The 27791-nt window shown below is 44.6% G+C and overlaps 1 protein-coding gene across 1 annotated transcript; it reads left to right on the top strand.

Annotated features, from left to right (window-relative positions):
- On the top strand, nt 1–25381 carry KLF9 (KLF transcription factor 9). The gene is made up of 2 exons (XM_004276408.4): nt 1–1808; nt 21968–25381. The coding sequence occupies exons 1-2, from the start codon at nt 1304–1306 to the stop codon at nt 22195–22197; spliced, it is 735 nt and encodes a 244-aa protein (XP_004276456.1). The 5' UTR covers nt 1–1303; the 3' UTR covers nt 22198–25381.
- Nucleotides 25382–27791: the final 2410 nt, after the last annotated feature.

Below are 27791 nucleotides of genomic sequence, written 5' to 3'. Positions count from 1 at the left end.
CTTTCTCATTTGTGTTTATTCTTGAGCAACTTGGCCTTACATATTTAATTGTTTTTTTTTTAAATTATTGACTCACTTTGCATTTATTTATCACCACTGCCCTCCCATACATATCTCGATTTTCCCATCAGCAACACAAAGTACAAGGATGTGTTCAGTTTCACTACAGCTCTTCGCGTTTACAAGTGTGCAGCTCTGGCCTTCGGAATGCCCTTCTGATTGGCTGAGCCAATGTCAGTGACATCAACCAACTTACTTTTGATTGGAAGACTGGTTGCTGGGACTGTAGCGTTTGCAGGAAGTCACTTAACTGTTTGCGAGCTGGAAAATGAAACTGAAGTTCTCTTTTGTCGTAAGAAGGAACGCAACCGAGTAGGGAAGGTGTATCCCACAGCTCCGCAAGCTGGAACGTAAGCCAAGAGGCCTGGACCGGCTAAGGGATTGAGAGACACTCCCAGAGATGCGCGGCTGCTCCTTTCCAGCCTCCCGGCTGTTACCCTTTTAAATGTCAGCGTTCGAGGCTGTAGAGGTAGCACGAGGCATCGAAACAGAACTGTCGGATTGGCCGCACGCCTCAGTTCTAGACGCACCTCTCCACCGAAAGGCTGTTCTGACTGGCAGAGGAAGAAAGTAAACAGAGTTGAATCACCCTCCCCACTGGCCAATTGGAGGGGGTTTGGATTGTGACGTGATGGGATTCTGCGAAATTGTTACTGAGCGAGAGAATGCCGGAACGGTGCGGACCGGCAAGAGCAGGGGCTCAGAAGCCGTCAGTGGACTGGGGGAAAAGTGTCTCTTAGACCTGGCGCTTGGTCCGGCCCTTGCCACCCACGTCCGGGTGGTTGGGTGAATGTCCTAGGGCTTTGGCTGGACTGAAAAGGCGGCCGAGGGCGTGTACCTCTCTTGCAGTTTCCTCTCCCAGCGCCTCGGGGCGTTTTCGGTCGAATAAACTTGCGACGACCGCCACGTGTGGCATCTTTCCAGGGGAGCCGGCTCGGAGCAGACTGCGCGCCCGTCGGGCGGATTGCGCCCGGCTCTGGGCACCGGAGGCGGCGAGAGGCGGCAGCGCGGCGGAGCCCGGGGCCGTGGATGCTGCGTGCGGAGGCGCTGCCGGTTACGTAAAGATGAGGGGCTGAGGTCGCCTCGGCGCTCCTGCGAGTCGGAAGCGCCCCGCGCCCCCGCCCCCTTGGCCGCTGCGCCGCGCCGCGCCGCGCTCGTCGTCCGAGGCCAGGGCACGGCGAGCTGAACCTCCACAGCCACCGCCAAGTTTGGCCGCGCCTCCGGGGCTGCTGTCGCCCGCACCATGTCCGCGGCCGCCTACATGGACTTCGTGGCTGCCCAGTGTCTGGTTTCCATTTCGAACCGCGCTGCGGTGCCGGAGCATGGGGGCGCTCCGGACGCCGAGCGGCTGCGACTACCTGAGCGCGAGGTGACCAAGGAGCATGGTGACCCGGGGGACACCTGGAAGGATTACTGCACGCTGGTCACCATCGCCAAGAGCTTGTTGGACCTGAACAAGTACCGACCTATCCAGACCCCCTCGGTGTGCAGCGACAGCCTGGAGAGTCCAGATGAGGATATGGGATCCGACAGCGACGTGACCACCGAATCTGGGTCGAGTCCTTCCCACAGCCCGGAGGAGAGACAGGATCCTGGCAGCGCGCCCAGCCCGCTCTCCCTCCTCCACCCTGGAGTGGCTGCGAAGGGGAAACACGCCTCCGAAAAGAGGCACAAGTGCCCCTACAGTGGCTGTGGGAAAGTCTATGGAAAATCCTCCCATCTCAAAGCCCATTACAGAGTGCATACAGGTTAGCGGCGTCTCCCTCTCCCACCCAACTCTCGGGTTAGTTAACCTTTGGCCGGGCAGCCTTCCTGGGCGTTAAAGGACACCACGCTCGGCCGAAAGGGTGCAAATACTTAGGATGAGATGCTGTTTAACTCTTTAAAATGATTGAACCGGTTAGAGACGGAAAGCTCACTCCTTAATCGTCCTCAGCCTCTAGAAGCCACGGAGAGCCTTAACCTGGTGGGCAGAGTGAGTGCCGAGTGCCAGCCGATGTGCGTGGCTTCATGGGGAGTGGTGCCGCCCCTCCCCTGTCCCGCCCCGCCCCCCCCAGGACTCCCGCACCCGGCGACTCTGGGGCCACCCCACTTGGACAGACGCTGGCGGGGGTTGGGGGGCACAGTCAAATGGCGTATCTTTTATTTTACTGTCTTGTGGGATTGCCGCGAAGTGGCCGAAACCTGGAGAGAAGCGGCGCACATTATATGGAACCTTTTAGGGATGACTAAGGGCTCGGTTAGCTGTATGCTTGCTACTTTTCAGGGCTTGCCAAGGTGGTTTTAAATTTGGCCAAGAGTCCCCAGAGAGGTTTAAAATAACACTGCTTCAGGCAGCAGAGAAGTTTGATCAAGTGATGGTTGGTTAACTTCACAACTAGTTAGCTTTTTTAATGAGATTTCAGAGTGGATTTTTTCCCACGTGATTTAGGTCGCACCCGCCACCCTGAATAGAGCAGTTAGTGAGGAGGTGTGGTTCTTGCCGGAGGTCAAGGCTGATGATAATGAACGTTGGGATGTTCTGGAGGCCCCGTGGAAGGGTCTCTCCCAGGGAGAGCCAAAGGCAGGGCTGATCAGATGCATGTGGCTGGTAAGACATCTGCAGTATAAAATGGGCTTTGGAGACTTATAGGAACCTTGGTCAGCCAATTCTGTTGGTTCTGTTTCACATATTCAGAAAAAGTTGGAAAGCATTCACACTTGACCATGCTGTCTCCCCATCTTTAATAAGGTTCCTTTACAGCTGCTGTTCTGATAAGGAAGCACAGTGCTTGGTCCTCTCATGAACTCCTTTCCCTCTGTCCTATAACACCATGTTTAAGAGGAGGTTGTTGGAGTTACTTGGAAAGTATTGTCGTTTTTTGGTGTAATTGTTGGTACTTTTAAGATGAGGCCCTGGGCCTGTGGTTTCAAAATGATCATTGGCTGGTTTGGTTTGGTTTTGCTTATTTAAAGAGAGGCCACGTAACTGCATCTCATATTTTATTTCCTTTGGAAAGTGCTTCTTGTGGAGGTGGCTGCTGGCACCGGAGTAAAGCTGAATTTCCTCCTCATGGTTAATGCAAAATCAGGTTCTCTTTGCGGTTGTCATCTAGGTTGCCGTAAAACAGCACATTTTAAAGTTTGTGTCTGTAAGGTTGATGTGCCTGGCTTGGGGGATGTGACCTTTAGCGTGGCTCCCAGGGTGAAGTAGGGGTATATTAACCAGAGGGTGTTACTCACCAACAGCTGTTTGGCGGGCCTGGCTGTGTCAGCCATGTTCCCAGAGTTCAGCTCACAGGGACACCCACTGCCACCTTGAGCAAAGGCACTTTCTCCTTCAGGGAGCTGCCCAGTTGTGCAGTTGGGGAGGCCTGCGGAGCTTCTCTGTTAGCTCCCTGAGTCTGTCCAACTCAGAAGAGCATTCTGGGCCGTTCTGCTGAGTGATTTTCTCAGGCATATAGAAATGGCTGCTAATGTGTGCGTGCACGCACGCTGCTCTTTAATTCTCCATGAGGCAAGTGAGCTCAGTTGTTTCAGGAGAACCTTTTACACAGTCCAGAGTGGAAAACGAAGTGAAGTGTTAATCCCATTTTATATGCTACAGTCAGTCTTTTGAAACTAGTGATGTGGTAATTGCAGGTGTCTTATTTATGTCTGGGGGCTCTGTAATGCTAGGACATGGTTGGACAAAAACCTCAGCCTCTGTAAAGACTGTCAGAAGTGTACTCCTGCTAGAGAAGGTGTGTGCAAGGGATACTCTAAATAAGAGACTCGTAGGAGGTCTCATGCATTTGGAAGTTTCCCATTCAGCTTCCAGTTAGATTGTCTTTAGGGTGGGGTAGCATCTTGATTGAAAATTTTTTTTTAAATTTTTCTACTTTTTGCTGGTATTAAACCCAGAAGATGGTCAAGAGATAGCAATTGGAATGTCTGTATTTTGTGAAGACTTTTTAAGAACTAAAATTCCAGCCACACCCCCCCCTGCACAATATGGCCCAACCAGAATCCCTCCTGCTGCTTGCTCCTATCCTCCTAGAGTCTCATACAGATGCCACTTTTATAGAACCAGTGGCTTTATTTATATATTTATTTGTTTTGGCCACGCTGCATGGCATGCGGGATCTTACTTTCCTGACCAGGGATCGAAGTGCAGAGTCTTAACCGCTGGACCACCTGGGAAGTCCCAGAACCAGTGGCTTTAGAAGTTGAGACACTTAAAATTGTGTTTAGTTCAGTGCAGTTATTTCTAGAGTATCCTAAGAGAAAAGACCCCTTTGAGGTGGACTGAGGTGGGTTCTGATTTGTCCTTCCATTTCCCAGTTGTGAGATGTTAACCTAGTTCAGAGTTTGTAAACTAGAGGTCTGCTGCGGAATTTGCTTTGCAAATTTGTTTGGCTTGACTAGCACAGGGTTTGTAAAGATTTTGTTACTAACATGGAAAAATCAGGATTTCCACACAAATCCAGATTTCTGGCTTCTCTGGAAAAATCGAATGAACTGGCAATACTGCGTCTGAATTCCTGCCCAGCAACAATTGGCTTGAACTGACGGTTCTTTATATGAGGCAGTGTCCCTTATTTTAATCATTTACATGGTCTCTGTTGGCATTTAAGTTTGCAGTCTCTTCTCTATTTGAGCCTCAGTTTCTCAATCCACAAGATAGGGTACTATCTCTGAACTTGGATTCTTGTGCAAAGATAATAGTTTGTGTGTACTGGGCAGAGCTTAAAATCAGGAAACATAGAAGAAACTTACTTTTAAGTAGTACAGTACTTTACATTTTCTAATACTGTGTTCAGTTTGTTTTTCTTCACCCTCTAGATCAGATGTCTTCTCAGGTGATGTACCTCTAAAATTTAAGCAGTGGATCCATGGTTAATCTGAGAAAAAGTACAAGGAATATGAACTTTTCTGTCTCCAGACCTTTTGGACACTTTAGAGTGTATTTATTGTTTCTGATTAAGTATTAGACCCATTGGAGTACTTTTCCTGAAAACATACTGAGCTTATTATTTGAAAATGCAACCCACTTTAAGTTTATCTTGGCACACCCCACATCCACACGCCACCCCCCACCTCTGAGCACACACCCCAAATTGGCGTCCACAAACCCACACCCAAACCCACTGACTCCCCAGACCCTCTCCCACGTCCCCTCAGCCTCTCTAGGACCGCGAAAAGAAAAAAGAAAAAAGGATTATCCCAAGTTTCCTAACTTTGTGGTCACCCTGCGCATGCACACAGGCACACCCACGCACACATAGACACATGGGGGTATCTTTTGGAGAGGTAAACAACTGCATCCAAATTCCAGCTCAAAAGTCATCAGAACCAGCTGATGTAGAGTCATGCTAGGTTGCCATCGCAGTGATAGAAACCTTAGGCCTTACTTCCATGCCGGGTACAATTTTACTATCTTTTTGGAGGGACTTAAATCAGCTGTCCCCAAATGGTGACAGTGGGTTGAGCTTAAGGACACTGCTTACAGGATTCTGCAAACCAGAAAGCCCTAAATCCCAATCAGCACACCCCAGTTTTGCGGGAAAAATTTTAAAACAATGTACTTTTTTAATAGGGCAGAAGGAAGTTCATGAAAAACAAGGAAAGACAAGAGCTGCAAAAGCAGCCAGCAGTGGCTGCTTCTGTTTCTCTTTATCCTGTTTGAACATTTCTCTGGGCTACCTATAATATCTGGTGGAGGGGACCTGGGTAGCTCCCACCATGGAAGTTATCCTCCAAACAGGAAATAGATTTTCTGGCCCCTCTAGCAACGTCCATCACTGGCTAGCTCTAACTCAGGCGGATTTCCTTCCCTGAGACTAAAGTTTTAAAAGTTTGCTTATACAGGAGCCAGGCCTGCTCTGTGCCTCGTGAACTCTTCTTCCTTAATTGCTACAAAAAGCTTTGGAGTCAACTTTTTGGTTCGGGAGAGTCTAGTACCATCAGAGGTATGAGAAGAACCCACTTCCGTTACCCAGGAGGCAGCGGTTGAGGGACAGGGCAGGGTGTTGAAATGGCCTCTGGGCAGCCCATTAATTCGCCCCTGCCCAGTCTTTCCCACTTGCTCTTCTCTTCCTGAGTAGAAGGGAGGCCCTGTGCCTTGGTCCTGAAGGAAACCACCTCTCTGCCCCCTTCTTCTTTCCATAATGCTCCCCAAAGTGATGTAGAGTGGTATTTCATAGCCTGACATGCTTCATCCAAGATGTATTTACAATTAAGTGTGAGTGGGGCCTGCATAGATCATCGTTTTGCCACCTTTTCTTCCACTTTCTCTCCCCTAAGGAGATTAGCCATTTTTTCCCCTATAATTGTTCTCCCCGTGACATTTTAGTACCACAGACATACTGTAGAGCTGCTTATGTACTGTGCCCCTTTATAAGGCCACAAACCATTGTAATAGCTAAGACTTTTATAACCTGCCAAAGAGACAATCTTTGCCCTGTGGGGGCGATTTCACCCCCATCCCCATCCTCAGTGAGACTGTCTAGACCCAGGCTCATGTAACCTGTCGGGAAAAAATGAGAGCAAAGGACTGCAAACAGGCTCTAGCTGTGGAGGATGATAGGAGTCTAAGAATTGCAAAGATGTCCTGCAGGGTTTGCTTCTGGGTTTCAGACAAGAGGCTAGAGGCTCCCTTGCTTCCAAGGAAAGATGGCCCACAGCTGCTTGAGCCCCAGCTCACTGCTGTAATCTCACCCTGGGGACTGAGGCCTGTGAGGGGGCCTAACAGCTCGTTATTCCTGGTCCTGGAGGTAGGAAGGACCAGTTGCTCCCTCCTCACTTCCCTCCCCCCCCCACCCCATCCTTCATCATCCTGCACCTAGCTGCCCTAGCAAGACAAAGCGGGGTTGCCTTAGAAGAACTGCTGCTGCTGGCGGGATTACTGTCTCACAACAGAAAATACAAGTGGAGTAGAATTACAGAGTGAAACCATTGTTTCCCGTGATTTTCCTCTCAAATCTGTGAGTGGTGAGAAGAGAGAGGGGAGGAATGCAAGTGGAGCCTGGGTCAGGGAGGGAGGTACCAGAGTCCACAGCGTGCTGTTTTGATGGTAACACCCCATTACCTTCAGACGCAAAGATGTAACCTGAGGGAAATCAGTTCTTGAGACTCTGAACATAAGGGTCAGATATACATTCCTGGCTCAACTGTTGACGCTTATCCTAGGAACTAGTCATTCTGCAATGTCTGTGGGAAATTCCCCGATTTAACTTCCCAGGGAGAAACATAATGTGACATATTGGGAAAGTGGCTGACAATGGTCTTCCTTAAAAAGCTCATTGAGAAAAAAAGTGGGTGGGTGATTTCCCAGTATTCACTCGTTCAGGAGCCCCTAAAGCAACCTGACGTGGTGCCCTGGTTAGAGTCGGATTTCTTGACCATCATTTTGATTTCAGAATGCCTTATGATCGTGAGCATACTTGATTTAAAAAAAAAGAAAAGAAAAGCCAGCTTTGTCAATTTTGTTAGTCTTCCAAAAATTTTTTCCAGTTACTTTTTAAATTTTCTTTCCTCCTCTTGTCTGTTCTCAGGCTTGGAGAAAGAGCTTGCAGCATTCCAGGCCTCTGCTGCTAGAATCCTCCCCCACGTCCGACCCTCCCACCTTTTCCTAATGTTTCTCCAGCAAGCCCCGCCCCCACTGAAGAGCGTAAATTAGTGCCTAGTAATTGGTACAAAGGCAGTTTCTGTTTCTATGCAACACAGGCAAAAAGGAGGGGCAAAGGAAGGAGAAAAGCCCACAGACAGTTAAAAAGGGAAAGAAATGGGATCCTCTGCTGTGGTCTTTGAGCAGTCCTGTCTCTTGCTCTGCCCCACTTTTTGTTGGGAAGTTAGTCACAGGCCTAAGCCCAACTCAGAGCATTTGGTGTAAGCAGTTGTTAGTATCAAAAGAATAGAATTTGGATGTTGGAAGTGACCTTGAGAGGTCATCACATCCATCATTTTGTCTGTAAAAAAGTGAATGCTTTTTTTTTTTAACCCTCTCAGATAGATGAGGGTTGTTCCATTGAAGCATTGGGGGTGCTCTGGAGGGTTTGGAAGCACACCACCAGGATTCAAAGTCTGGCTTTCTGCCTTGGCAGGCACGTAACGTTGGGCAGAGCGTAGAAGCTACCAGAGCCTCAGTTTCCTCAGCAGCACAATGAGGACATGGGGTCCTTGGAAGTTGAAGTGCTCCAGGCTGGAGCTTAGCCAAATGGAGATCTTCCTTCACTGTGAATTCTTTGCAGTTCTTAGGTTTGGATTCCTTTCCCCCATGGTCTCCTGAGGATTTTTCAATCTGGTTAACATTTTTTTGTTTTGTTTTAACCTTGGTTTAAAGAGCTGCTTTGCATTAACCAAATTAACGGAGTGAAAGGGCAGAGGTGGAGTCAGTCGGGTGGGGGGGTGGGGGGTGGGGTGGGGGGTGGGGGGTGGGGGTGGGGTGGGGGGGGTGGGGGGGGTGGGGGGGTGGGGGTGGGGTGGGGGTGGGGGGGTGGGGGTGGGGTGGGGGTGGGGGAAGCTCTGCCCTTTTATTATGGGAGCGGCCAAGGCCATTGCTTGTGGGATTTCCTACTCCTCCCTTCCTGGAGCCCTCCCGAAACTTTAATACCTTTTTGGTGCTTTAAGGCCAGGAGTAGACATTTGTCTTATCCCAGCCTCAAACGGTCCCCTCAGCAAATAATAGGACTAATGTTAGTTATTATTCATAGAGAATGCCTTTCCCACTAAGGGAGTGAGAGGCATCCATTTTTCATGCGTGGGATTTTCCAAGGCATCCTTTCTATTTGTGATTAAAGCCCATGTTTACAACGGTGCACCCGCAGGCTTCCCTTGTAATCTCAGTTTATCAGCCTTTCGAGTCTTGAGATGAGAATTGAACGTCTGGATCTGAAATCTAAAGGTTCTAGAGCTGCAAGAACCAGTAAGCTCACCATCTAAGCCCAGGACCACTGGGCATGTGTATTTTTTTTTTAACCAAAATTGAAAATGATCGCAAATTTGAACAGCAGAATGGAATTCGGCCCTGATTAAGCCCTTTTTTTGTTTTTTTTTGAAGTGAGGACTTTATTTAAATAGATTAAAATAAAGAGACGGGAGCTTAAGTCATACAAAACTAATGACAAGGATTTGAAAAGCAGGCAGCAGTATTTTGTATTAAACGAAGTGTGAACGTTTTTCCATGGCGAGTCTCCGTTGTTTTAGAAGTGCCTCCCAGAGACCTGACTTGAACCGAAGTGGGGCAGTGAGGCAGGCAATAGACAAAAGCACAAAAATTCTGCCTGAGAATTATGGACATTTAATAACTGGAAGGAATCTTACAGATCCTCTTTCATCAGAGAGATGGAGATTTTACCATCTCTCCCTTCCAGGGAGCCAGCTTTGATGAGACAGAGGCAGTCAGAAAAGCAGAGTAAGGCCTGTGAGAAGGAAACCAGGCCACCCTAAGGAACTTGGAGATGAGGGGTCTCCAGAGAGGTCTCTACCTTCAGCAGGGAGGCAGTAGGTAGAGCCAGTAGAACACCGGCTTAGGGGTCCCTCCGACCTGTGTTTGAATCCTGCCTCTGCCACTTTCTAATTATGAGAACTCTCTGAGCCTCAGTTTTCCCATCTGTAAAATGGAGTTCAGTAATTATATATTCATAGAGTTTTTATGAAACTTAATTCAGATGAGGTATTTAATGCATTTAGCACAGTGTCTCCATATACTAAGTATTACAATTAAAAATAATCTACATGTGTTGGCCAGAAGCCCTTGAGGTGCTTAGAATTTTTGTTTACAGTTCCACATTAATCCAGCAGCAGCTCATTCATTTAAATAATACTTGTTATCGAGTAACTGTTACATGCAAAGAGGTGTGCTAGATGTTGACAGCAGGTACTGTGAATGTTGTGGATAATAATAGTGTTGATAGTAATAATTATAAATTATTAATACTAGTAATAATGCTATTGATAGTGATAATAATGAAGCATCCAGCATGTATTACACTCCAAGTTCCAAGCCAAATGGTTTACACACATTGTTACATTTAAACTCCCAGAAGTCCTATGCAATAGGAAGGTACTCTTATTCTCATTTTATAGGGGGAATTGGAGTTAGTTAACTTAGTCCAAGGTTACTCTGAAGTTTTCCTACTATGTTTCTAGGTGCTTGGAGTTGCACCATGAATGGTTGTTGACGAGGACTCCTTGGGTTCTTGCCAGTAGTAAGAGACCCTGTGTTCTGCATGGCTCTCTTGGCTTTGGCCCCGAAGCCACCATTGTCTATACTCTTGGGTTCTAGCTCTGGCTTCTGGCTTGTTTTTATGAAGCTTGGTGAGGAATACCTTCAGAAATCATGGACCTGGCCAAACCTATCCTGTATTTTCCAGTAGCTATCCAGAACCTTCATCCTTCCAATTGAAAAAGATCCCAGTTGTGGGTCCACAGCTGTTTTAATCAAGCCTCTTGGTTGTAAGGAACAGAACCCAAACTTGGACTGGCTTAGTAAAAATGAGAACTTCATAGGTTGCCATTTCCACCGCCTTTGGGGTCACTCTAGTGTTAGGGATCTCTGGATACAGGTGGTCAGTGCCTTCCTCTCTCCCTGGCCCAGCCTTGCTCTCCTCTGCTTTGGCTTCATTCACCCGCAGGCTGTCTCTGAACGGTGGTAAGATAGCTGCCAGCAGTTCGGACTCCCATCCTGCCAATTCAGCAAGCCCTGTGGAAAGACAGTTCCCCTTTCCTAGTGATTCCAGCAAAAGTCCCAGGCTTCAGGCTTCAGAACACAGAATTTTGTGCCTGTCCCTGAACTCAGTCACTGTGGCACAGCTGGGTCACATCCAACCTCTGGGCCTGGGGTGTGGGGTCGCCCGCCTGGAATTACGTAAACTCAGAGTGAGGAAGGAATGGTTTCCAAAAGGAAATTCAAGGTGTGCTGTTTATCACCCCAAAGAGGCAATAGGTGCCAGACAGGCAAAACCAGCAGCTGTTCATTCGATCCACCCATTTAGAACTACAGACAGGATATTCCCAAAGGCAGAGTTTGACAAAATGAGAGACAGATTAGTATGACAACAATTTCTCTCATTTTTCTCCCCTTTGAAGAGAAAGAGCTCTGAACTCTCTCTGGAGTTCAACCTATAAGATAGCTGTATACTAAATAGTCTTTGTAAAAGATAGATTATTTCAACACGTATTTCTTATCGTCAGGATCAGCCCCATAGGCCTGCTCAGTGGATGTTCTAGAAGCCAGTACCCAAAACCTCACACGGAACACGTATAGTGGCAACAATGTGATCAGTGGCACCGTTCACTTGGTCTTAATTCCAGTCGTCTATTTTAATGCCCAGAGAAATGAATTGTGTTTACATGAACGTTTGTCACCCTGTGTGCTAATAGAGAGAGGCCTTGTCTTTACAAAGATGAGCTGTTTATATGGTGTTTCCCAATGGGATTCAGAAATCTATTCGGTGTACGTAATGCCCAACAAAAACACCGCAATAAATCGTAAGAGGCAAAAATTAGATCTTAAAAATAACTTAAAAAAACATATAAAAATGACTTAAATCCCTATGCTGTCATAATTCTACAGTAGTTTTGTACCATTGCTGTTTTAATGAAAATAAGCAGAATGACAACCAAACAGCTGCTTTCCCCCGTGGGTGTTGCAATTCATACCCATGGCCAGCCACAGGATGCTTGTCTGCTGAGCATTACCCACCGAAGCGGGAGTTCCCAGTGTGAAAGAGACACAATCTGCACCTCTGACCTGAGTCATTTTTTCTCAGTGCCCTGCTTGCTCCCAAACTTCAAAGCGCTGTCCAGGAACGCCTGCCCCAGGAGGGCTGAGGGAGTCAGGCAGGGGCTGTTTGGTAAGAGCTGGACAGCTCAACCCTGCCGTTCTTCGTGGTCTTTGGTGACAAACACCAGACTGTATGAATTAGTGGCTCACTCCGTAAAAGCTGGAAAAATGATGTGTTGATGGCGCATGTGGCATGTGTGAGTAGGATCTATGGTCATCGCAGCCTTACTCTCGTGCCAGCAGTGTACAGAGGTTGAGCCCGGAGAGAAACAGCTGGAAACCTGATGCTGGAGCACCGTCACTAGTCACTCTGGGTCACTGCGAGTGCCGTGACCTGGGTGGCAGGTAGAGGAGGCATCCACTAACCAGACAGCAGCCTCCTGTGTCTTCCTGGTTTGCTCATTGTCTTTTCTGAGCCGAAGAGAACTGAGTTCTCTTGAGCCCCCCTGCCCTCCCCACCATTTCTGCTGTTGGTGGACAAACTTTATCTTGGCAATTTGGGGTCTCTCAGTCTCTTTTGTGTTAAGTTTTATTCTCTTTTGGGTACATAGTCACAAAATCAGAGTTCTCTCTGTCTCTCCTTTTGCCTTTCTTTCTCCTGGGAGTGATCTACTTGGTGGGCAAGAGCCTCACCTCTTCTTCCAGCATCATGGAAGGGCTGTCCGTGTTGCGTGCCATCCTTTGACCTTGCTGGTCTCCCCCAGGGTGCCCTATACCAGCTTGGGTCCTGGTCCTTAGATGAAACATTAGGAGGGGTGGAAACTTAGGCAAACACTTGAGACCCTTTTCTCAGCTTGGCTACCCAGCTCCTCAGGTGCCCTGGTGTGTGTGGCGACTTCCCTAGAGAGGCTCAGACAGGCTCCAGGCTGCCGTGGGCCAGGCAGCAGTGGTCGGCCTCTGGGACTGCCCAAGACTGTTTCTAATAGGAGAGTCCAGAACGCTTGCACTTCTCAGACCTCTGTATCTGTTCCCTAAACACAGCTCCTCCAGTTTCTCTCCCTATAGCTCAGGTCTTGCTACGAAGCTCTGGCAAATTAAGAGAATTTGAGGATTTCAGGGTCTGCTTTACATTTTTAAAGCTCTATTTTGAAACCTCAAGCTTAGCAGCAACTTACTTGTTTTAAACTGTCTCTTCCCTCCCCGAGGCAATGCATCTGGAAAGGAGGGCCTGGGAGTAAGAGGATTAGAAAAACACGGAAAAAGGCTGTCTCTACATTTAGTTAAGGCGTGTGTTCTGCTTTCACCTCTAATCTTGTTCAGTGCTCAGAACTGAAGCTAGAATTTGAAAACTGGTTCTAAGGATGTCCTTGGGCGAGTCATTGGCTCTCTTGAGTTGGCTTCATCTGAAACAGGATGGGTTTGAATTAAGATGGTCATAAAAATAACCCAGAATGCAAAGATTCAAAGAATCTACGTTCTCAGCATAGCTTTGCCATCAAACTTACATATCCTGTTCAATGTTTAGTGCCTAGTAGGTTATTTACTATTTCTCTTTTCCACAAAGAACTGGGCAGAGGCAGTACAGGCTGGGATGGGAGGAAGAATGCAGTCGTGGGAATTGGCTAATCTGGGCCTGGACCTAGCTGTGTGGACGTGGGTAGGTCACCTTACGTCTCTGCCATTTCAGAGTGGCTGAGCTGGGGGCCAGGTAATGGAGACATCAAGGCATAATGATATATCTCTTGCTGGGTTGAGAACCTAAAGAGTCAAGACTCTATTGTCTGTTGTCTTCCTTTCTGAGGTCCTGGCACATGTGCCATCTCACAGATCAGTTGAGGTTGGGAATGTGCAAGCAATATTCGGACAGGCTTGCTTCCAAATAGCTAGGCACCAGCTTCCGGTGAGGAAGTACTGCATGGCAGACGTTACGGACACCCACTTCCCAGTTCAGAACCTCAAGTATGGAGACAGGCTGCTTTCCACAGATAATCACAGGGACCAGGAAGTAAAATCTCACATCCAGACTCTATAGTGAGTCCATTGTATCAACAAATGAAATGTAAAAGGAAACCAAACCACAAGAGGGATTCAGAGAGAGAGGCCAGGAGCAAACCATAATGTGATGGGATGGCATTCAGGCAGGATTCTTCTGAAGCTATCAAGAATTTTTATCTTTTTAGGACATCTACCTGTGTAGGTAGTAGCAACATTTCTGGCGAACAGGAGGCTTTTAATTTCTTGATTTTTGAGTTTGATATTAATTGGAATGATTTATGCAGGGAAATGTAGAATTGGCTATACCCAGACGATGCAAGTGTATGGGTGCTTCTGCACTTGGGTGTGGAAATGAAAAACAGTAAAGCAAAGCTCACATTTTGTACCTGCAGGTTAGCATTGCTTTCCCATGGGGAAGGAGGACCGATGATAATGGACAGTGGGGTGTCAATGGCTTCAGGTTGCGGCAACTGTGTGGGCTGGTGCTCCACCAGGAACACTGCGCTGGGCTCTGGGCTTTGTGTATCTGCGCCTCTTTCTCCCCCTGCTTCCTAAGGAGCCTGCTCCTTGGTGGGGCAGCCCTGCCATCGCTGCCTGTGTCACTTGGTATCTGAAGGGAGATTCCTGTCTCTTCTCGAAGGAGAGGAGGAGGTGGGGGAGGAGTGAGAAAACACATGTAGCTTACTCTGAAAGTTTCTCACTTTCTAACAATTTGAGAAGGAAGCAGAAGGATTCTTTGCCTTTCTTTGGTCTTGGACACTGGAGTCTATTTCTCAATAGAGTGTAAACCACCCACCCCTCGAATGGAATCGGATCTTGATCAACCCATTGGTGGAAAAATTTGACCTCATATGCATCAAAACAGTTGTTACCTTTGTTTTGTGTAAGACTTTTCTGACTTCTGATTATAAAAGAAATTTGTACTTGCTTAAAAAAATCAGAAAACATAGGGGAAAATTACAAAAAGAAGTAGAGATTATCCCCTCACCTGTAGATAACTGTTGTTCATATTTTGCATATATTCTTCCAGGATTTTTCCTCTCCTTAGAAGTTCACATACATACACAGCAGATCATGCACTGCTCTTTTCACTTAGCCGTGTATTGCTAACATCTTCTGTATAGAATAATCTAGTACCTTTTTAACAGGCACATATTATTCCACTGTATGGAACACTAAAGTATTAAACCAGTTCTTTATTGTTAGACATTTAGGTTGTCACCAAGCTTTACCTTTTATAAACAATGTTGGTATCCTTGTATATTTTTGTGTTCCTCCCTGATTGTTACCACAAATAATTCCTGGACAAATGTATTGCCAGGTGGTCCTGGAACAATTCTAATTTCCACCCATGCCTATTTCCTCATGCCACCATCAATGATAGGTATATGAACATACTTTTTAACACTTTTACCAGCCTGATGTGTATTTCATTGGTGTCTTGATTGGCATGTTTTGATTACTTATGAGATTGACTGTATTTTCATATATTTATTAATTGGATGTTAGTATTTCTTATTTTATAGATTACTTGTTTGCATCCTTGCCCAATTTTATTAAGTTGGGCTATTCATTTTGATTTGCTAGTGTCCTTTCTGTACCACAGATTTTAACCTTTTGTCATAGGCTGCAATTTCCTTTATTCGTTCACTGTTTTGGTTCTTAAATTTTTTTACTTATGTGTGTGTGTGTTTATGTATATGTATCTTACCATGCAGAAGTTTAACATTTTTAAGTATTTTAAAACTATCCTTCAAATAGGGTACTGCCTTTGATTTCATGTTTAGGAAGTCCCTCCCTATTCCAGGATTCTAAAAATATTCACCTATAATTTCTTTTACCTTTATGGTTTTATTTTTTACATTTACGTGTACAGTAAATGTAAATAATTCATTTAAGTGTAAGGATAAGGGTAGGGATCCAGATTTAATTTTTTTTTTTACCAGATATCTATGCCATTTATTGAATTAAACATTCTTTTCTTCACTGATTTGAAATGCCCATCCCTGTAGTCTTGGGTTTATCTTCAGACTTGACTCTGCTCCACTGATTTGTCTTTTCCTATGCTGGTATCACACTGTCTTAATTTTTGCAGCTTTAATCATACATTTTAATAACTGGTATTGCAAGTGCTCATTTATTATTGTTCTATTCCAAAATTGTCTTGGCAAGTGGAGGGTATTTATTCTTCCCAATGAACTTTAAAATAATTTTGTCAAGTTCAAGAAAAAAGAATTTCTATGGTGTGTGTTAATTTCATAGATGAATTTGTACAGAATTGCCATATTCAGAACATTGGGTCTTGCCATCAATGCGACATGGGAAATGTCCCATTTATTCATTTCCTTTCATATCGTAGTTTTATGATTTTCTTCATGCAGGTCCTGAACTTTATTGGTGGGCTTATCCTGACTGACTATGCTTAGCATATAAGAAAACCATTGCTCTTTTGTATATTTACACCTATGAATGCATTTTTTTCTTCAATTATTTTATTGAAGTATAGGTGATTTACAGTGCTGTGCCAGTCTCTGCTCTGCATTTTTAACTTTTGTTATCTTAGACTTTCCAAATAGGAAGTTGTATCAGTTGCAAGTAATTCTTATTTTGCCTCCTCCTTCCCACAATTTACTTCTTAATTTGTTATCTAATTGCACTCACTAGCATTTCCTGAACAACGTTAAATAGCTACAGTGATTGGGGCAGGAGTCCATTCCTGCCTTGCCTGACTTCCGTGGGAATGCGGCCTTCATTTTACTGTTGACCCTGCTGGGGAAAGGTCTGAATCTATATTTTCTATCCTGTTAAGGAACTATTTTGTTTTCCTAAAAGCTTTTATTAGGGATGGATGTTGAATTTTATCAGATATTGTTCTGAATTTATGAAGGCAAGATATGAGTGTGGGTGGGGGTGAATTTAACCTATTAAATGACATGTAATATCATTATGATTTTCCAATATCAAATTATCCTTTTATCTCTGGAATCCTAGTTGCTTTTTTGTAATTAAGAAAAACACTATTTTTCCTCAAGAAACAGCCTTGATTTTGTACATCTGTGTGAAGCTATGATTATTAATTGACATTTTTAGAGTTCTATTTTGAAAAGGAGGCCCAATTCCCTTAGATTTGTTTTACTAGATTGGGTTACTTTTCCTCAAAGCAGTGGAAGCTTCAGAGTTGGTATTTTTAACCCTCTTAAACCCAATTAAGTTTAGCCCATTTTGGGCTCTTCTGTGGAGTTGTGGGAGGGGAAGAGAGAGGATCAGAGGGGGGAGGGGGAGGGTCGAGACCCTAGGCCAGGACTGCAATGGCTGTCCATCTGAGCTCTGGGGAGCTTGGACAAGGCTGGATATATCCAGTTAGCAATCCCCGTACTTGTCCTCATTCTCCCTCTATATGGAAAGCTCACCACTGTTCACTTCATGACTTTACCGAGAAGAATAAGCTTCACTTGACATCATCAACTAATCACCGGGTAGGGTGGAGGCTCCTTAAAAGCAATGAGCCATCAAGTTAGCGAGTGCATAGCCAGAAGGCCCCCCCTCCGCTTCTCTTGAACCCACTGGAGACCCAGGAGAGTTCTGGAGGCCTGACCTGTCTCTGCAAAGAAAGCCTTTTACACGTTTGATGCAGTGTTCAGTAGCCGTTTTGATCCAGTATGTTTTATACTCAGAGCTGAGTCTGTCAGTGAGAGGCGCTGAGCTTGTTGCTGAAGGGGAAGGGAAGTGGTATATAAATAATGAGAATGCACAGAAACTTGTGCTGTTACCAGCTCTGCTCCAGTAAAGCAGACTTTATTGTGTCACTGCCTCTGGGTGTGTTTTCCTGTGAAGGCCAGAAATAAAGCACGAGTACATGTCTGTTCTTTTTTATTTTTTTCCCCCAGGAGGATGGTAACTCTCTCATTAATACGAAAGACAAGTTTAAATATTCTTTAACTGATAGTTGCTTTACCATATGATTTGTTCTGTATAAAGAAGGTTAACCATTCTTTTGGGGGCCTTAGCCTTGAGCTGAAAGGAAGGGCCTGGGGCTTCCCTGGTGGCGCAGTGGTTGGGAGTCCGCCTGCCGATGCAGGGAACACGGGTTCATGCCCCGGTCCGGGAAGATCCCACATGCCGCAGAGCGGCTGGGCCCGTGAGCCATGGCCGCTGAGCCTGCACGTCCGGAGCCTGTGCTCTGCAATGGGAGAGGCCACAGTGGTGAGAGGCCCGCGTACCGCAAAAAAAAAAAAAAAAAAAAAAACACGTATCTTTTTCTAGATACCTTAATATGTGTCTATCATTAACTAACACGTGGAAATGCATCCTATAATATAGGTTGTATGCAAACTCTCCACTGGGTTAAAGAGGTGGATGATTTCATAGGGCTGCAAATTGCAAATCCCCAAGAAGAATCCAGGTCCCCTGAACACACACTGCTTGGCTGGCACAGTGTTTCATCAAGTGTCGAATTTGAATGCCTTTATGTGTGGAAAGCACTCCCCAGTTGGCCCCAGATTCCTCTACAATCCATGGTCTAATATACTTGGCATTTCACCCACTTTTCTTATGTGTCTGGCTCCTGAAGACATTTGGAATTACAGATTGTGGTGTACACTAGATAGAAATTCAGGCCTGCAGGTTGAGATCAGGGGTCAGCCAACTTGCTATAAAGGACCAGATAGTAAATATTCTAGGTTTTGTGGTCCGTACGATCTCTTATCACTCCTCAACACTGCTGTTGTAGTGAAAAAGCAGCCATAGGTAATACATAAACAATGAGTATGATTGTGTTCCAGTGCAACTCTGTATGCGGACATGAAAACCTGAATTTCATATAACTTTCCCCTGCCACAAAATGTTACTGTTCGGTTTTTTTCAACCATTAGGTAAAAACTAAGTATAGGAATGGTGTTTATTCCAGCAGGTCAGATTTGACCTATGGTCCATAGTTTGCTAACCCCTGATTTAGATCATTGACCAAAAGCCCCTAATGCTTTTCCAAAGGATCTGAGAAAAATCAAAATGATTCTAGAGCTTTTAGACCAGCAACTCACTTCCAAGTAGATCTATTTTTAAACGCTTGGAAACTGTAAGCTTGAATTACACACGTTATATGAATCTAACAAAGGCTACTGTTGGCTCTTATTTGCTCTGGGCTCTGTGGGTGACCCTGTGTCTCTGAAGCACTCAGGGAAAAGGATGCTAGGTCAATGACAGCACCTGGATTAGAAGCAATGAGAACAATCACATGCCAACTGTGAGGGGCAGTGAAGAGTGTGTAGCCATAAGCTAGACCGAAAGGGAATCCGATGGGAATGGACCCTGATTACACTTGAAATCTTTGTAAATCATAAGCATATAAATGCTTAATAGATCTCCAGTACATGCAGCTGATTCAGGCTTCATGACGATTTCCCACTGACTATCACTTCCATCTTGTTAAAACAAGGGGTGCCTTATTTCTTTTCCAGTCTTAGCACACAGTAGAGTGGTCTTCTGACCCATTTTTCCCACAGTGGACACAGATCCGTTCAAATAAATTAATCTCCCCTCATGACTCGCTTGAAAGAAACATGTGCCGGTGAATAACTAAACCACATTACCACTCCTTCAAGGAAACAACCTCTGATGGGTGTCTGTCCTAACAAGTGTTGAGAAAACACAGAACTTTTCCTTGTCATTGTTTTCCTCCCCAGCAAATCCTCAAGCAGTGGAGAGAGGGCTTCAGGAAAGGGACAACAGACAGGGGTTTTTGGTCTGTTGTTTTTTTTTTTTTACAACTTATCACGCTATGAATTCTAACTATTCATTATATTTTTTAACATAACATGTTTAAAGAACACTTCTCCCATAGATTCTTCATTTGGGTTAGTGAGGACTTGGCTGCAGTCTGATTCAGAAATAGCCCGGAAATATTCCTGTGGTCTGGGAACTTCTGAGCAGGATTTGGTCACCTGCGCGACCTGGAGTTTGAGCAGACTCAGCGCGCACACACGCACAGAGCTGAGGCCTTTACTAAATGCTTGACAGCACAAGTAGCACGGAGGTCAGACGGGATGCTGTCCTTGCCCAGCGAAGCTTAACCTTGTTGGGTTATGATAACCTGCATTTTGCCTTTTGCTCAAAAGTTCTGCTGAACTGGGTAAAAATGCTTTTTAATCCAACAGAAGTTGCAAAAGTGTAGTTTTCAACTCCATGTCATTGGATTTTTCAGAGGGTTCAGTCTGAAGCTCTTTTTTCCTCTCCCTCTCTTTTTGGCCCTCTGAGTATCCTTGTGCATCATCCACCTTGGGTAGGGCTCAGGGTTCACTGGCTTGCTATTGCCTTTTGCTGCTGTGGCTTTTCAGCTTAGAGCTCAGTGAGGAAATACTTATACTTAGACCTGTGTATAGTGAATCTGTTTATACAAATTTGTTTTGCCCACATCAGGTTTCCCATAAGAGCAGGTAGGTTGTACATGGCGTGATGGCTATATCTGTGCTTAGAGAACAGCAAGTAAAACCTTAGTCACGAAGGTGATAGAGGTATTTTGTTGTTATTATCTTTATTTTCACATCTCTGGCACAGGTTAGGAGAAGCTGGGGGAAAAGAATCATTTTTGGATGACTCAGATGCACCACGCTGGGCAGCTCCAGGCCCTTTGAGCCTCTCTCTGGGTCCCAGGAAGGTGGGAACAGGAGTGAGAAAAGATTCACTCCTCACACCTACCTAAGGAGTGTCTGGAGAGTTCTGTGGAAACCAGAGTCTGTGTCCTGAGTCTGTGAAGCAGCTGCTTTGGTCTGTGCTTGGAAAGGTGTGAGGAGTAGGTAGGCAGGTGCTCAGAGCTGGGGGGTGGTGACAGTCACTCACAAGAAGAGCAAGCAAGCCTCTGATCTTAAGCAGCTCTTTCTGCCTTTCTGCTTGTGTGTGTCCTGCCCAACAAACATGGACACAGACTCTCCCCTGCCAATGCAGGGGTCAGGAGGCCCCCAGTGCTGGCCTGATCATGTCTGGAGGGCGGGCTTAGCTGCGTTTTAAGTGGGACGGGGAGACAATAGCGTGGATCTGAGGAGAGCAACCGTAATGGGAGGGATGTGGAAACTCTGACAAGTGTTAAGCCTCATCTGTAAAATGGGCCACCTCCGTGGGGTGTCCTGTAAGAAGTCAGTGAGATAATGCGTGTGAAACCCTTAGTGCTGTGCCTGCGCTTATGTTATTATTTTAGAATTATGTGAGTTCTTCTTTTATGAGAAATATGGAAGAAACTGGGATTGTTTCAACTAGACCAGAAGAGATTAGAGAATGGCATGATAGCAGTCTTCAGATAGTTAAGGGATTATTATGTGGCAGAGGGAAAAAACTAATTTTTAGTGTTAAGACAATATAACTTAAGATATGGCCTTCGCAGGAAGGCAGGTTTCACATCAATAAGAGTGTTTATTACAGGGATGCTCAGAAACAAGCAGGCTTCCTTGGCAGGTAAGGGGCTCTGCCACCGGAATTGCTCAGGCAGAGGTTGGGTGGCCACACATTCAGGAGCTTAAGGGGAGATGCCTGCCTCTGGTGGGAGGTTGGTTGGATTAGATGCCCCAGTTCTCTTCCATCTGTACAATGCCAGGAAGTTTAGCAAAGGGCTAAGGTTTTTGACTCCTCGGAGAGAACTCGTGAAACCAGCAACCGTGTAGACAAAAACTGGAAAATATCGTTTCCAAGGCTCTTGGGGATCCATTGGGTACAAAGAGCAAGCTCATTTACCTAGAGAAGATGATTCTCAGCAATTTCTTCATGGTATTACTTTGTTAGGGCTGCCATGACAAAGTACCACAGACTGGGTGGCTTAAACAATAGAAATTTATTTCTCACCGTTTTGGAGGCTGGGAGTCCAAGATTAAGATGTTGGCAGAGTCAATTTCTTCTGAGGCCCGTCTCCCTGGCTTGTAGCTGGCCGTCTTCTCCCAGCATCTTCACACAGCCTTTCCTCTGCGAGTCTGTGACCTAATCTCCTCTTCTTATAAAGACACCAGTCATTAGATTACATGACCTCATGTAACCTTAATCACCTCTTTAAAGACCCTATCTCCAAATACAGCCACATTCTGAGGTACTGGGGGTTAGGACTTCAGCCTATGAATGGGGGGCACACAATTCAGCCCCGAACACAAAGGAGTTATTTTCTGAGTCATGGGGATGGTTGACCAGGACCAGCCTGGAGAATTTCGGTTACACGTTCTTTAACCTGTGTCCCTGATTCTCTTCTTTTAGGTGAACGGCCCTTTCCCTGCACGTGGCCAGACTGCCTTAAAAAGTTCTCTCGCTCCGACGAGCTGACCCGCCACTACCGGACCCACACGGGGGAGAAGCAGTTCCGCTGTCCGCTGTGTGAGAAGCGCTTCATGAGGAGCGACCACCTGACCAAGCACGCCCGGCGGCACACGGAGTTCCACCCCAGCATGATCAAGCGATCCAAAAAGGCGCTGGCCAACCCTTTGTGAGGTGCTGCCCACCCGAGCCAGGGAGGGACGGACCCGGAAGGACGAACTACTCCCAGCGAACAGACAGACAGGTGGGAACCACGGCCCAGAAGAGGCGTGCTGCCAGCACAGGAAGTCACTGTTCTTTGGTCACTAGTCTAATTTTCCTCTCCCTGCGTTGTTTTTAAAAAGCACATTGTAGCCTAAGATCAAAGTCAACACTTGGTCCCCCTTGCAGAGGCAACTCTGAACCGTCTCTGACTGTTGGAGGGAAGATAAATGCTTTTTTTTTTTTTTCCTCTCCTTAATTTTCTTTTGGGGGTGGGTGGAGGGGTGGCAGGTGTGGGGAGGGGGTTAAAGCCAAGACTGGGGTAGAATTTTAAAGATTCAACACTGGTGTACATATGTCTGACTGGGTGAGTTGACTTGTAGCATCACGCAGTGATTCTGGGCCCTTTCTGCTTGCTGTCTCTCAGAATTGTTTTCTTACCTTTTAATGTAATGACGAGTGTGCTTCAGTTTCTTTAGCAAAACCACTCTCTTGAATCACGTTACCTTTTGAGATACGAAACGCCATAGCACAGCTGTCTTTATGCAAGCAAGAGCACATCTACTCCAGCATGATCTGTCATCTAAAGACTTGAAAACAAAAAAGTTACTTATAGCCAATGGGTAAGCAGTATGAATTTATACTAATCAAGACACACCTTTGAAAGGTTACTGTAAGTACAGAACTTTCAAACCTTGCTTTGTATGAATTGTACTTTTTGAACATAAGCTGCACTTTTATTTTCTAACGCAGAGGATGAATAAGTTAAATACATGCTTTAAGGATAGAAGCAGACATTCTGTTTGGAACCACGTTATAATCTGCTTATTTTACAGTATACACGTTTCCCTATGAAATCATGGCAGAGATGTGAGGGCAGAATATATACAACAGACGCTGAAGGAGAAGGAGGGTAGTATATATATTTTTTAATTTAAAAAAGAACAAACAATTTTAACGCTATTAACTTTTCCAAAATTTCCGGTCCTTTTAATTAACCTCTTCTTATTGTACCATAATGCCAGGAAGGGCGAGGGCTTTGACTCTGTTGGGTTTTATTTGAATGGGCGCATAACAGTAACTAGCTCTGGAAACGTTTATTCTTTGGGGAAGAGGTTTGTCGGTTACCGTCCCATGTTCCTACAGAACCGCCACTAACAGGTGCAAGAGTTACGTAAAAGGAAAAGGGAGCTGAAATGTGAAAAGAAAAATAACATACCCCTATAAGTAGTGAGCGCTAAGGGAAGATACCACGATGATTTCAGAGGAGACTGCGCAAAATCATCCCTTTTGGAGAAGGAAGGCACATGGAACATATAGGAATGAAAACACAACACTGTATCTTTTACATCAGTAGCCTCACCACTATAAGATCTCGTATCCAGGGGTCTAAAATGGCCTCAACCACTATATGCATAATATGCCATTTACCTGAAAACTTAATTTTGGCCTTTACGTGGTCAGAAAAATGAACCGAGTTTTCATCGTTGAGAAGAAACCTCAAATAGGGGAGTCAGCAGTGATCGTGGGGGAAATGTTTACATATTCTTCTTTTTCATCAGAAACAACGTTTTCTGACAATTTTATCTGATATTTAAAACAGGGAGTTATGGTGCACTCTAGTTTATACGTGTGCTATGAGATGTGTTGTGTAAACCTGGGGTGAATTCATCATTTCACCTGACACATGCTTGTTTCCAGTTCAGAACCAGTGTGGGCTCCTGCAGCCGGCATGGGTCACAGCTGACTCCAACTTCCAATACAGTAGCCATCACTAGCACGGTGTTTTTCTTTTGTTTGTTTAACCAGCGTAGTTGTATTAGTAGTTCTGTAAAGAGAACTGCTTTTAACATTAGGGACTGGGAGCAGTCCATGGGATAAAAAGGAAAGTGTTTTCTCACGGGAAAACATGTCAGGAAAAATAAAGAACACTTTCTACCTCTGTTTCAGATTTTTGAAACGCTTATTTTAAACCAAATTTTAATTTCTGTGTCCAAAATAAGTTTTAAGGACATCTGTTCTTCCATATGAAATAGGTTAGGCTGCCTATTTCTTACTGAACTCATGGAATGGTTCTGCTTGTGACCCTCTGCATGCTGCCTTTTAGTGAGTGAGGAGTTTGGCGTTGCCTAGCAACCCACTAACTTGTACAAACTCATCTTTCCCTCACAGAACGAAATGAAGGAAAACCAAGCAAAGTCAGTGAAAGACAATCTTTGTAGTTTCAGGAGTAAATCTACATGTGGCTTTTGTCCAGCACTTAGATGGTTGTAAATGCAGCAACTTGTTTTAAAAAAAAAATGCACAATTTACTTCCCCAAAAAAGTTGCTACTTGCCTTTTCAAGTCGTTGAAGAACACACATTTGATATTCTCTTATATGTTATAGTAACATAACGTATAAACTCAAGGCTTTTTATTCCTTGTGATAAATCCTGTTTTAAAATGTCACAAAACAGGAACCAGCATTCTAATTAGATTTACTCTATCAAGATATGGTTCAAATAGGACTACTAGAGTTCGTTGAACACTAAAACTATGAAACAATTACTTTTTATATTAAAAAGACCATGGATTTAACTTAAAAAAATCCAAATGGAGGATAGTAATTTTTGTTTACTTTTTTAACCAAACTGAATTTTTTGAAAGACTGTTGCAGGTGTTTCAAAAGAAAGAAAAATTGTTTTATCTAATACTGTAAGTAGCTGTCATATTCTGGAAAATTTAATAGTTTTAGAGTTAAGATAACTCCTCTCCTTGGTTAGGGAAGAAGAAAGCCCTTCACCACTGTGGAACGATGCCGTGGCTTTAAGGTGTAGCCCTACATCATGCTTCTTTTGAGAATTATATTTGGTATAGTTATAATTACAGAAACTGACTCGTTGTCAGTTTGCAGGTAGATTAAGCACAGTACTCATCACTCTGGATAGATTGAGATGTTCTTTCACAACAGATGAATGATCTGTAACACTGTAAGATACTGATCTTTACAACTGTTTAATCAGTTTTATTTTTGTACAGTATTAGTGACCTAAGTTATTTTGCTGTCCCGTTTTTGTAAATCAAATGAAATTATAAAAGAGGATTCTGACAGTAGGTATTTTGTACATATGTATATATGTTGTCCAAATAAAAATAATAAATGATAAAGATTGAATTGTTCCAGCCATTATGTGTTATAAAAGGGGCATGTTCTTGTCAAACGGGGGTTACTTCTTTAACTTGTGATGAGTGCAAAGATGATTTACCCTGGGCCTTTCAACACGTGAGATATTTGTGTAGACCTGTGTGTATTTACTATTCACAGACCTCTGAGGAAGTAGATGGAACGGCGGCCACGTGAAATCACTGTATTATACTGGAGGGGAATATTTATATTTCAGGTAAATCACTTAAAGAGGTTTATAAAGCTCATAACTGTTCTGGTGTGTGCCAGGAACTAGTCAGAGGATATTACTCAGATTGTTCTCTTGAGATATGATATTGATAAGAACACACAAGTTGAAGTCTCAAAGGCAAAACAATAGACCCATTAAACCAAGTGAAGATGAACACCAAAGTGTGTGTGTGTGTGTGTGTGTGTAATTTAGTCTAGAGAATCTAAAACCTGTCATTGTAGTATAATCTAGTATAGATATATACTAGCTAGCTAGTGTTTGTTAAGGTTTTATTGTATGCTAGTCACAGTGCCGAGTGTTTAGGACTTTTTTCTCATTTTATCTTTTCAGCAGCTCTGTACAGCTCCTTACAGAAGATACCATTGTTATCCACATATTTCAGATGAGGAAATTACTAACTTGCTAAAAGATACATCTAGTAAGTGGTATACACCATATTTAAATCTGGATCTGCTGAATCCAACCCTCCATCTGTCTATGCCTGCAGCAGGTTATTTGCATTTGACTCATTTTATTGAGCAACTGTTAGTGCCACACATTGTTGTCACTGAGGACAGGAAGGTGACAAAAACGTACCAGCTCTCTGCATTCAAGGAGTTTATGTGTTAGTGGATGGAAACACATAAGCAAGTAAACAAATTATCCATGTGATTTTGGATGGTGATAAGAATTATGATGGAAATAGAGTTGGGTGACTTGAGTGTTGGGGAAAGGCTACTTTAGAATGAGTCTCCCTGAGGGGACTTAAACATTTGAGCTGGGACCTGGGTGACACGGAGGAGCCAGGCCTACAGATGTAGAGGGAGTGAGGAGAGCCAGTACGAGGAGTTTGGCAGGACGGTGATCAGGATTTTGGAGGAACTCAAGGGGTGGCTGGAGTATAAACAAGGAAGATGAGAGGGGATGGGAAGTAGGGGTGGTTGGCACGGGCCATATCACGGGGCCTGGTATTGCAGGTTACAATGTGATGTTTGATTTTGATTCTAAGGGCAGGGCCGGGCAGTGTCATGGAAGTTTGCAAGCAGAAGAAGGTTATGATCAGATATATATTTCGAGAAGCTCTTTCTGAGTGCTGGGTGGAAAATGGATTTTAGAGGGGCAAGAGTGGAAGCAGGGAGACTAGCATTTGTCCGGGCAAGAAATGATGGTTATTTGGACCAGTGGAAGTAGGAAGAAGTGAATAGTTCCAAAAACACCTCTGAGGCAGAATCATTGGACTTGAAGATGTTAGGATGTCAGGGGTGAATGATGAAAAGGTCCCATCATGACCCTCAGGTTATTATGGCCTGAGCAACAGGTTAGTGAAGTTTGATAAGGTGGAGGAAAGGAGAAAGCTGGTGTGAAGGAAAGTCATGGACTCGTCCGGGGACATGTTGAGGTTGATGTGCCCGTCAGACATCACGTGGACATGTTGAGAGAACGATTGTGTATACTAGTTTAGAGCTCAGAAAAGTGGTGTGGAGTGGAGATTTGGAAGTCACAATCATGTCTGATGGTAACTGAAGCCACAGAAATGGGATCACCTGTGGTAGAATAGAGAGAGAGGGTTAGAGTCTAGAACAGAGGGGAGGGGAGATAGAAAGTTAGCTCAAGAAGTAACAAGACTTAGAAAACTGCAGGGTCCTAGGATAAGGGGCAGTTGGGGAGGCAGAGTAATCAATTATGTTGAATGTCACTGGGGTCTGGAGTAAGACTAGTACTGAAATGTGTCCACAGTATTTAGGTATTTGAGGTTATTGGTGACTTATTAGAATAGTGGAATAGTACATTAGAATAGTGGAAATAGACCTCTGGTTGGGTAGGGGGAAGAGTAATCAGGAGGTGGAAAATCATAAATAGGAAGTATAGTCATGTCTTGCACAATTTGTAGAAAATGAAAACAAAACAAAAACAGCCTTGATCAATACACAGCACAAGATAGGAAAAAGAAAGGAGACACAAGAAAACCAAACAAAATAAGGAAATTAGAATCCACGTGTCACCTAAATCTCCTTATTTAAAGTTAGATTTTTCAATTTGGATCAAAATATGAAAGTGTGTGTGTGTGCGCATGTGCGCGTGAGCATATTTCACTAGAGCCTCACCTAAAATGAAATGACAAGGATTAAGGCAGAGGCCAACAAAAATAATTCAGCAGTAGTCATACTGAAAACAAAAAAGAATAGAATT

The sequence above is a fragment of the Orcinus orca genome, chromosome 6 (genome assembly GCF_937001465.1).
Source record: "Orcinus orca chromosome 6, mOrcOrc1.1, whole genome shotgun sequence".
NCBI classification, from domain to species: Eukaryota; Metazoa; Chordata; class Mammalia; order Artiodactyla; family Delphinidae; genus Orcinus; species Orcinus orca.
Note: the sequence above shows the minus strand (reverse complement) of the source record. Positions and strands in the feature narration are given on the sequence as shown.

What these genes read in the sequence shown, in the direction of transcription:
- KLF9 (XM_004276408.4), top strand. Translation starts at nt 1,304, where the DNA reads ATGTCCGCGGCCGCCTACATGGACTTCGTGGCTGCCCAGTGTCTGGTT. An exon ending in CCATTACAGAGTGCATACAG is followed by an intron (nt 1,809 to 21,967) that starts GTTAGCGGCGTC and finishes CTCTTCTTTTAG; the next exon opens with GTGAACGGCCCTTTCCCTGC.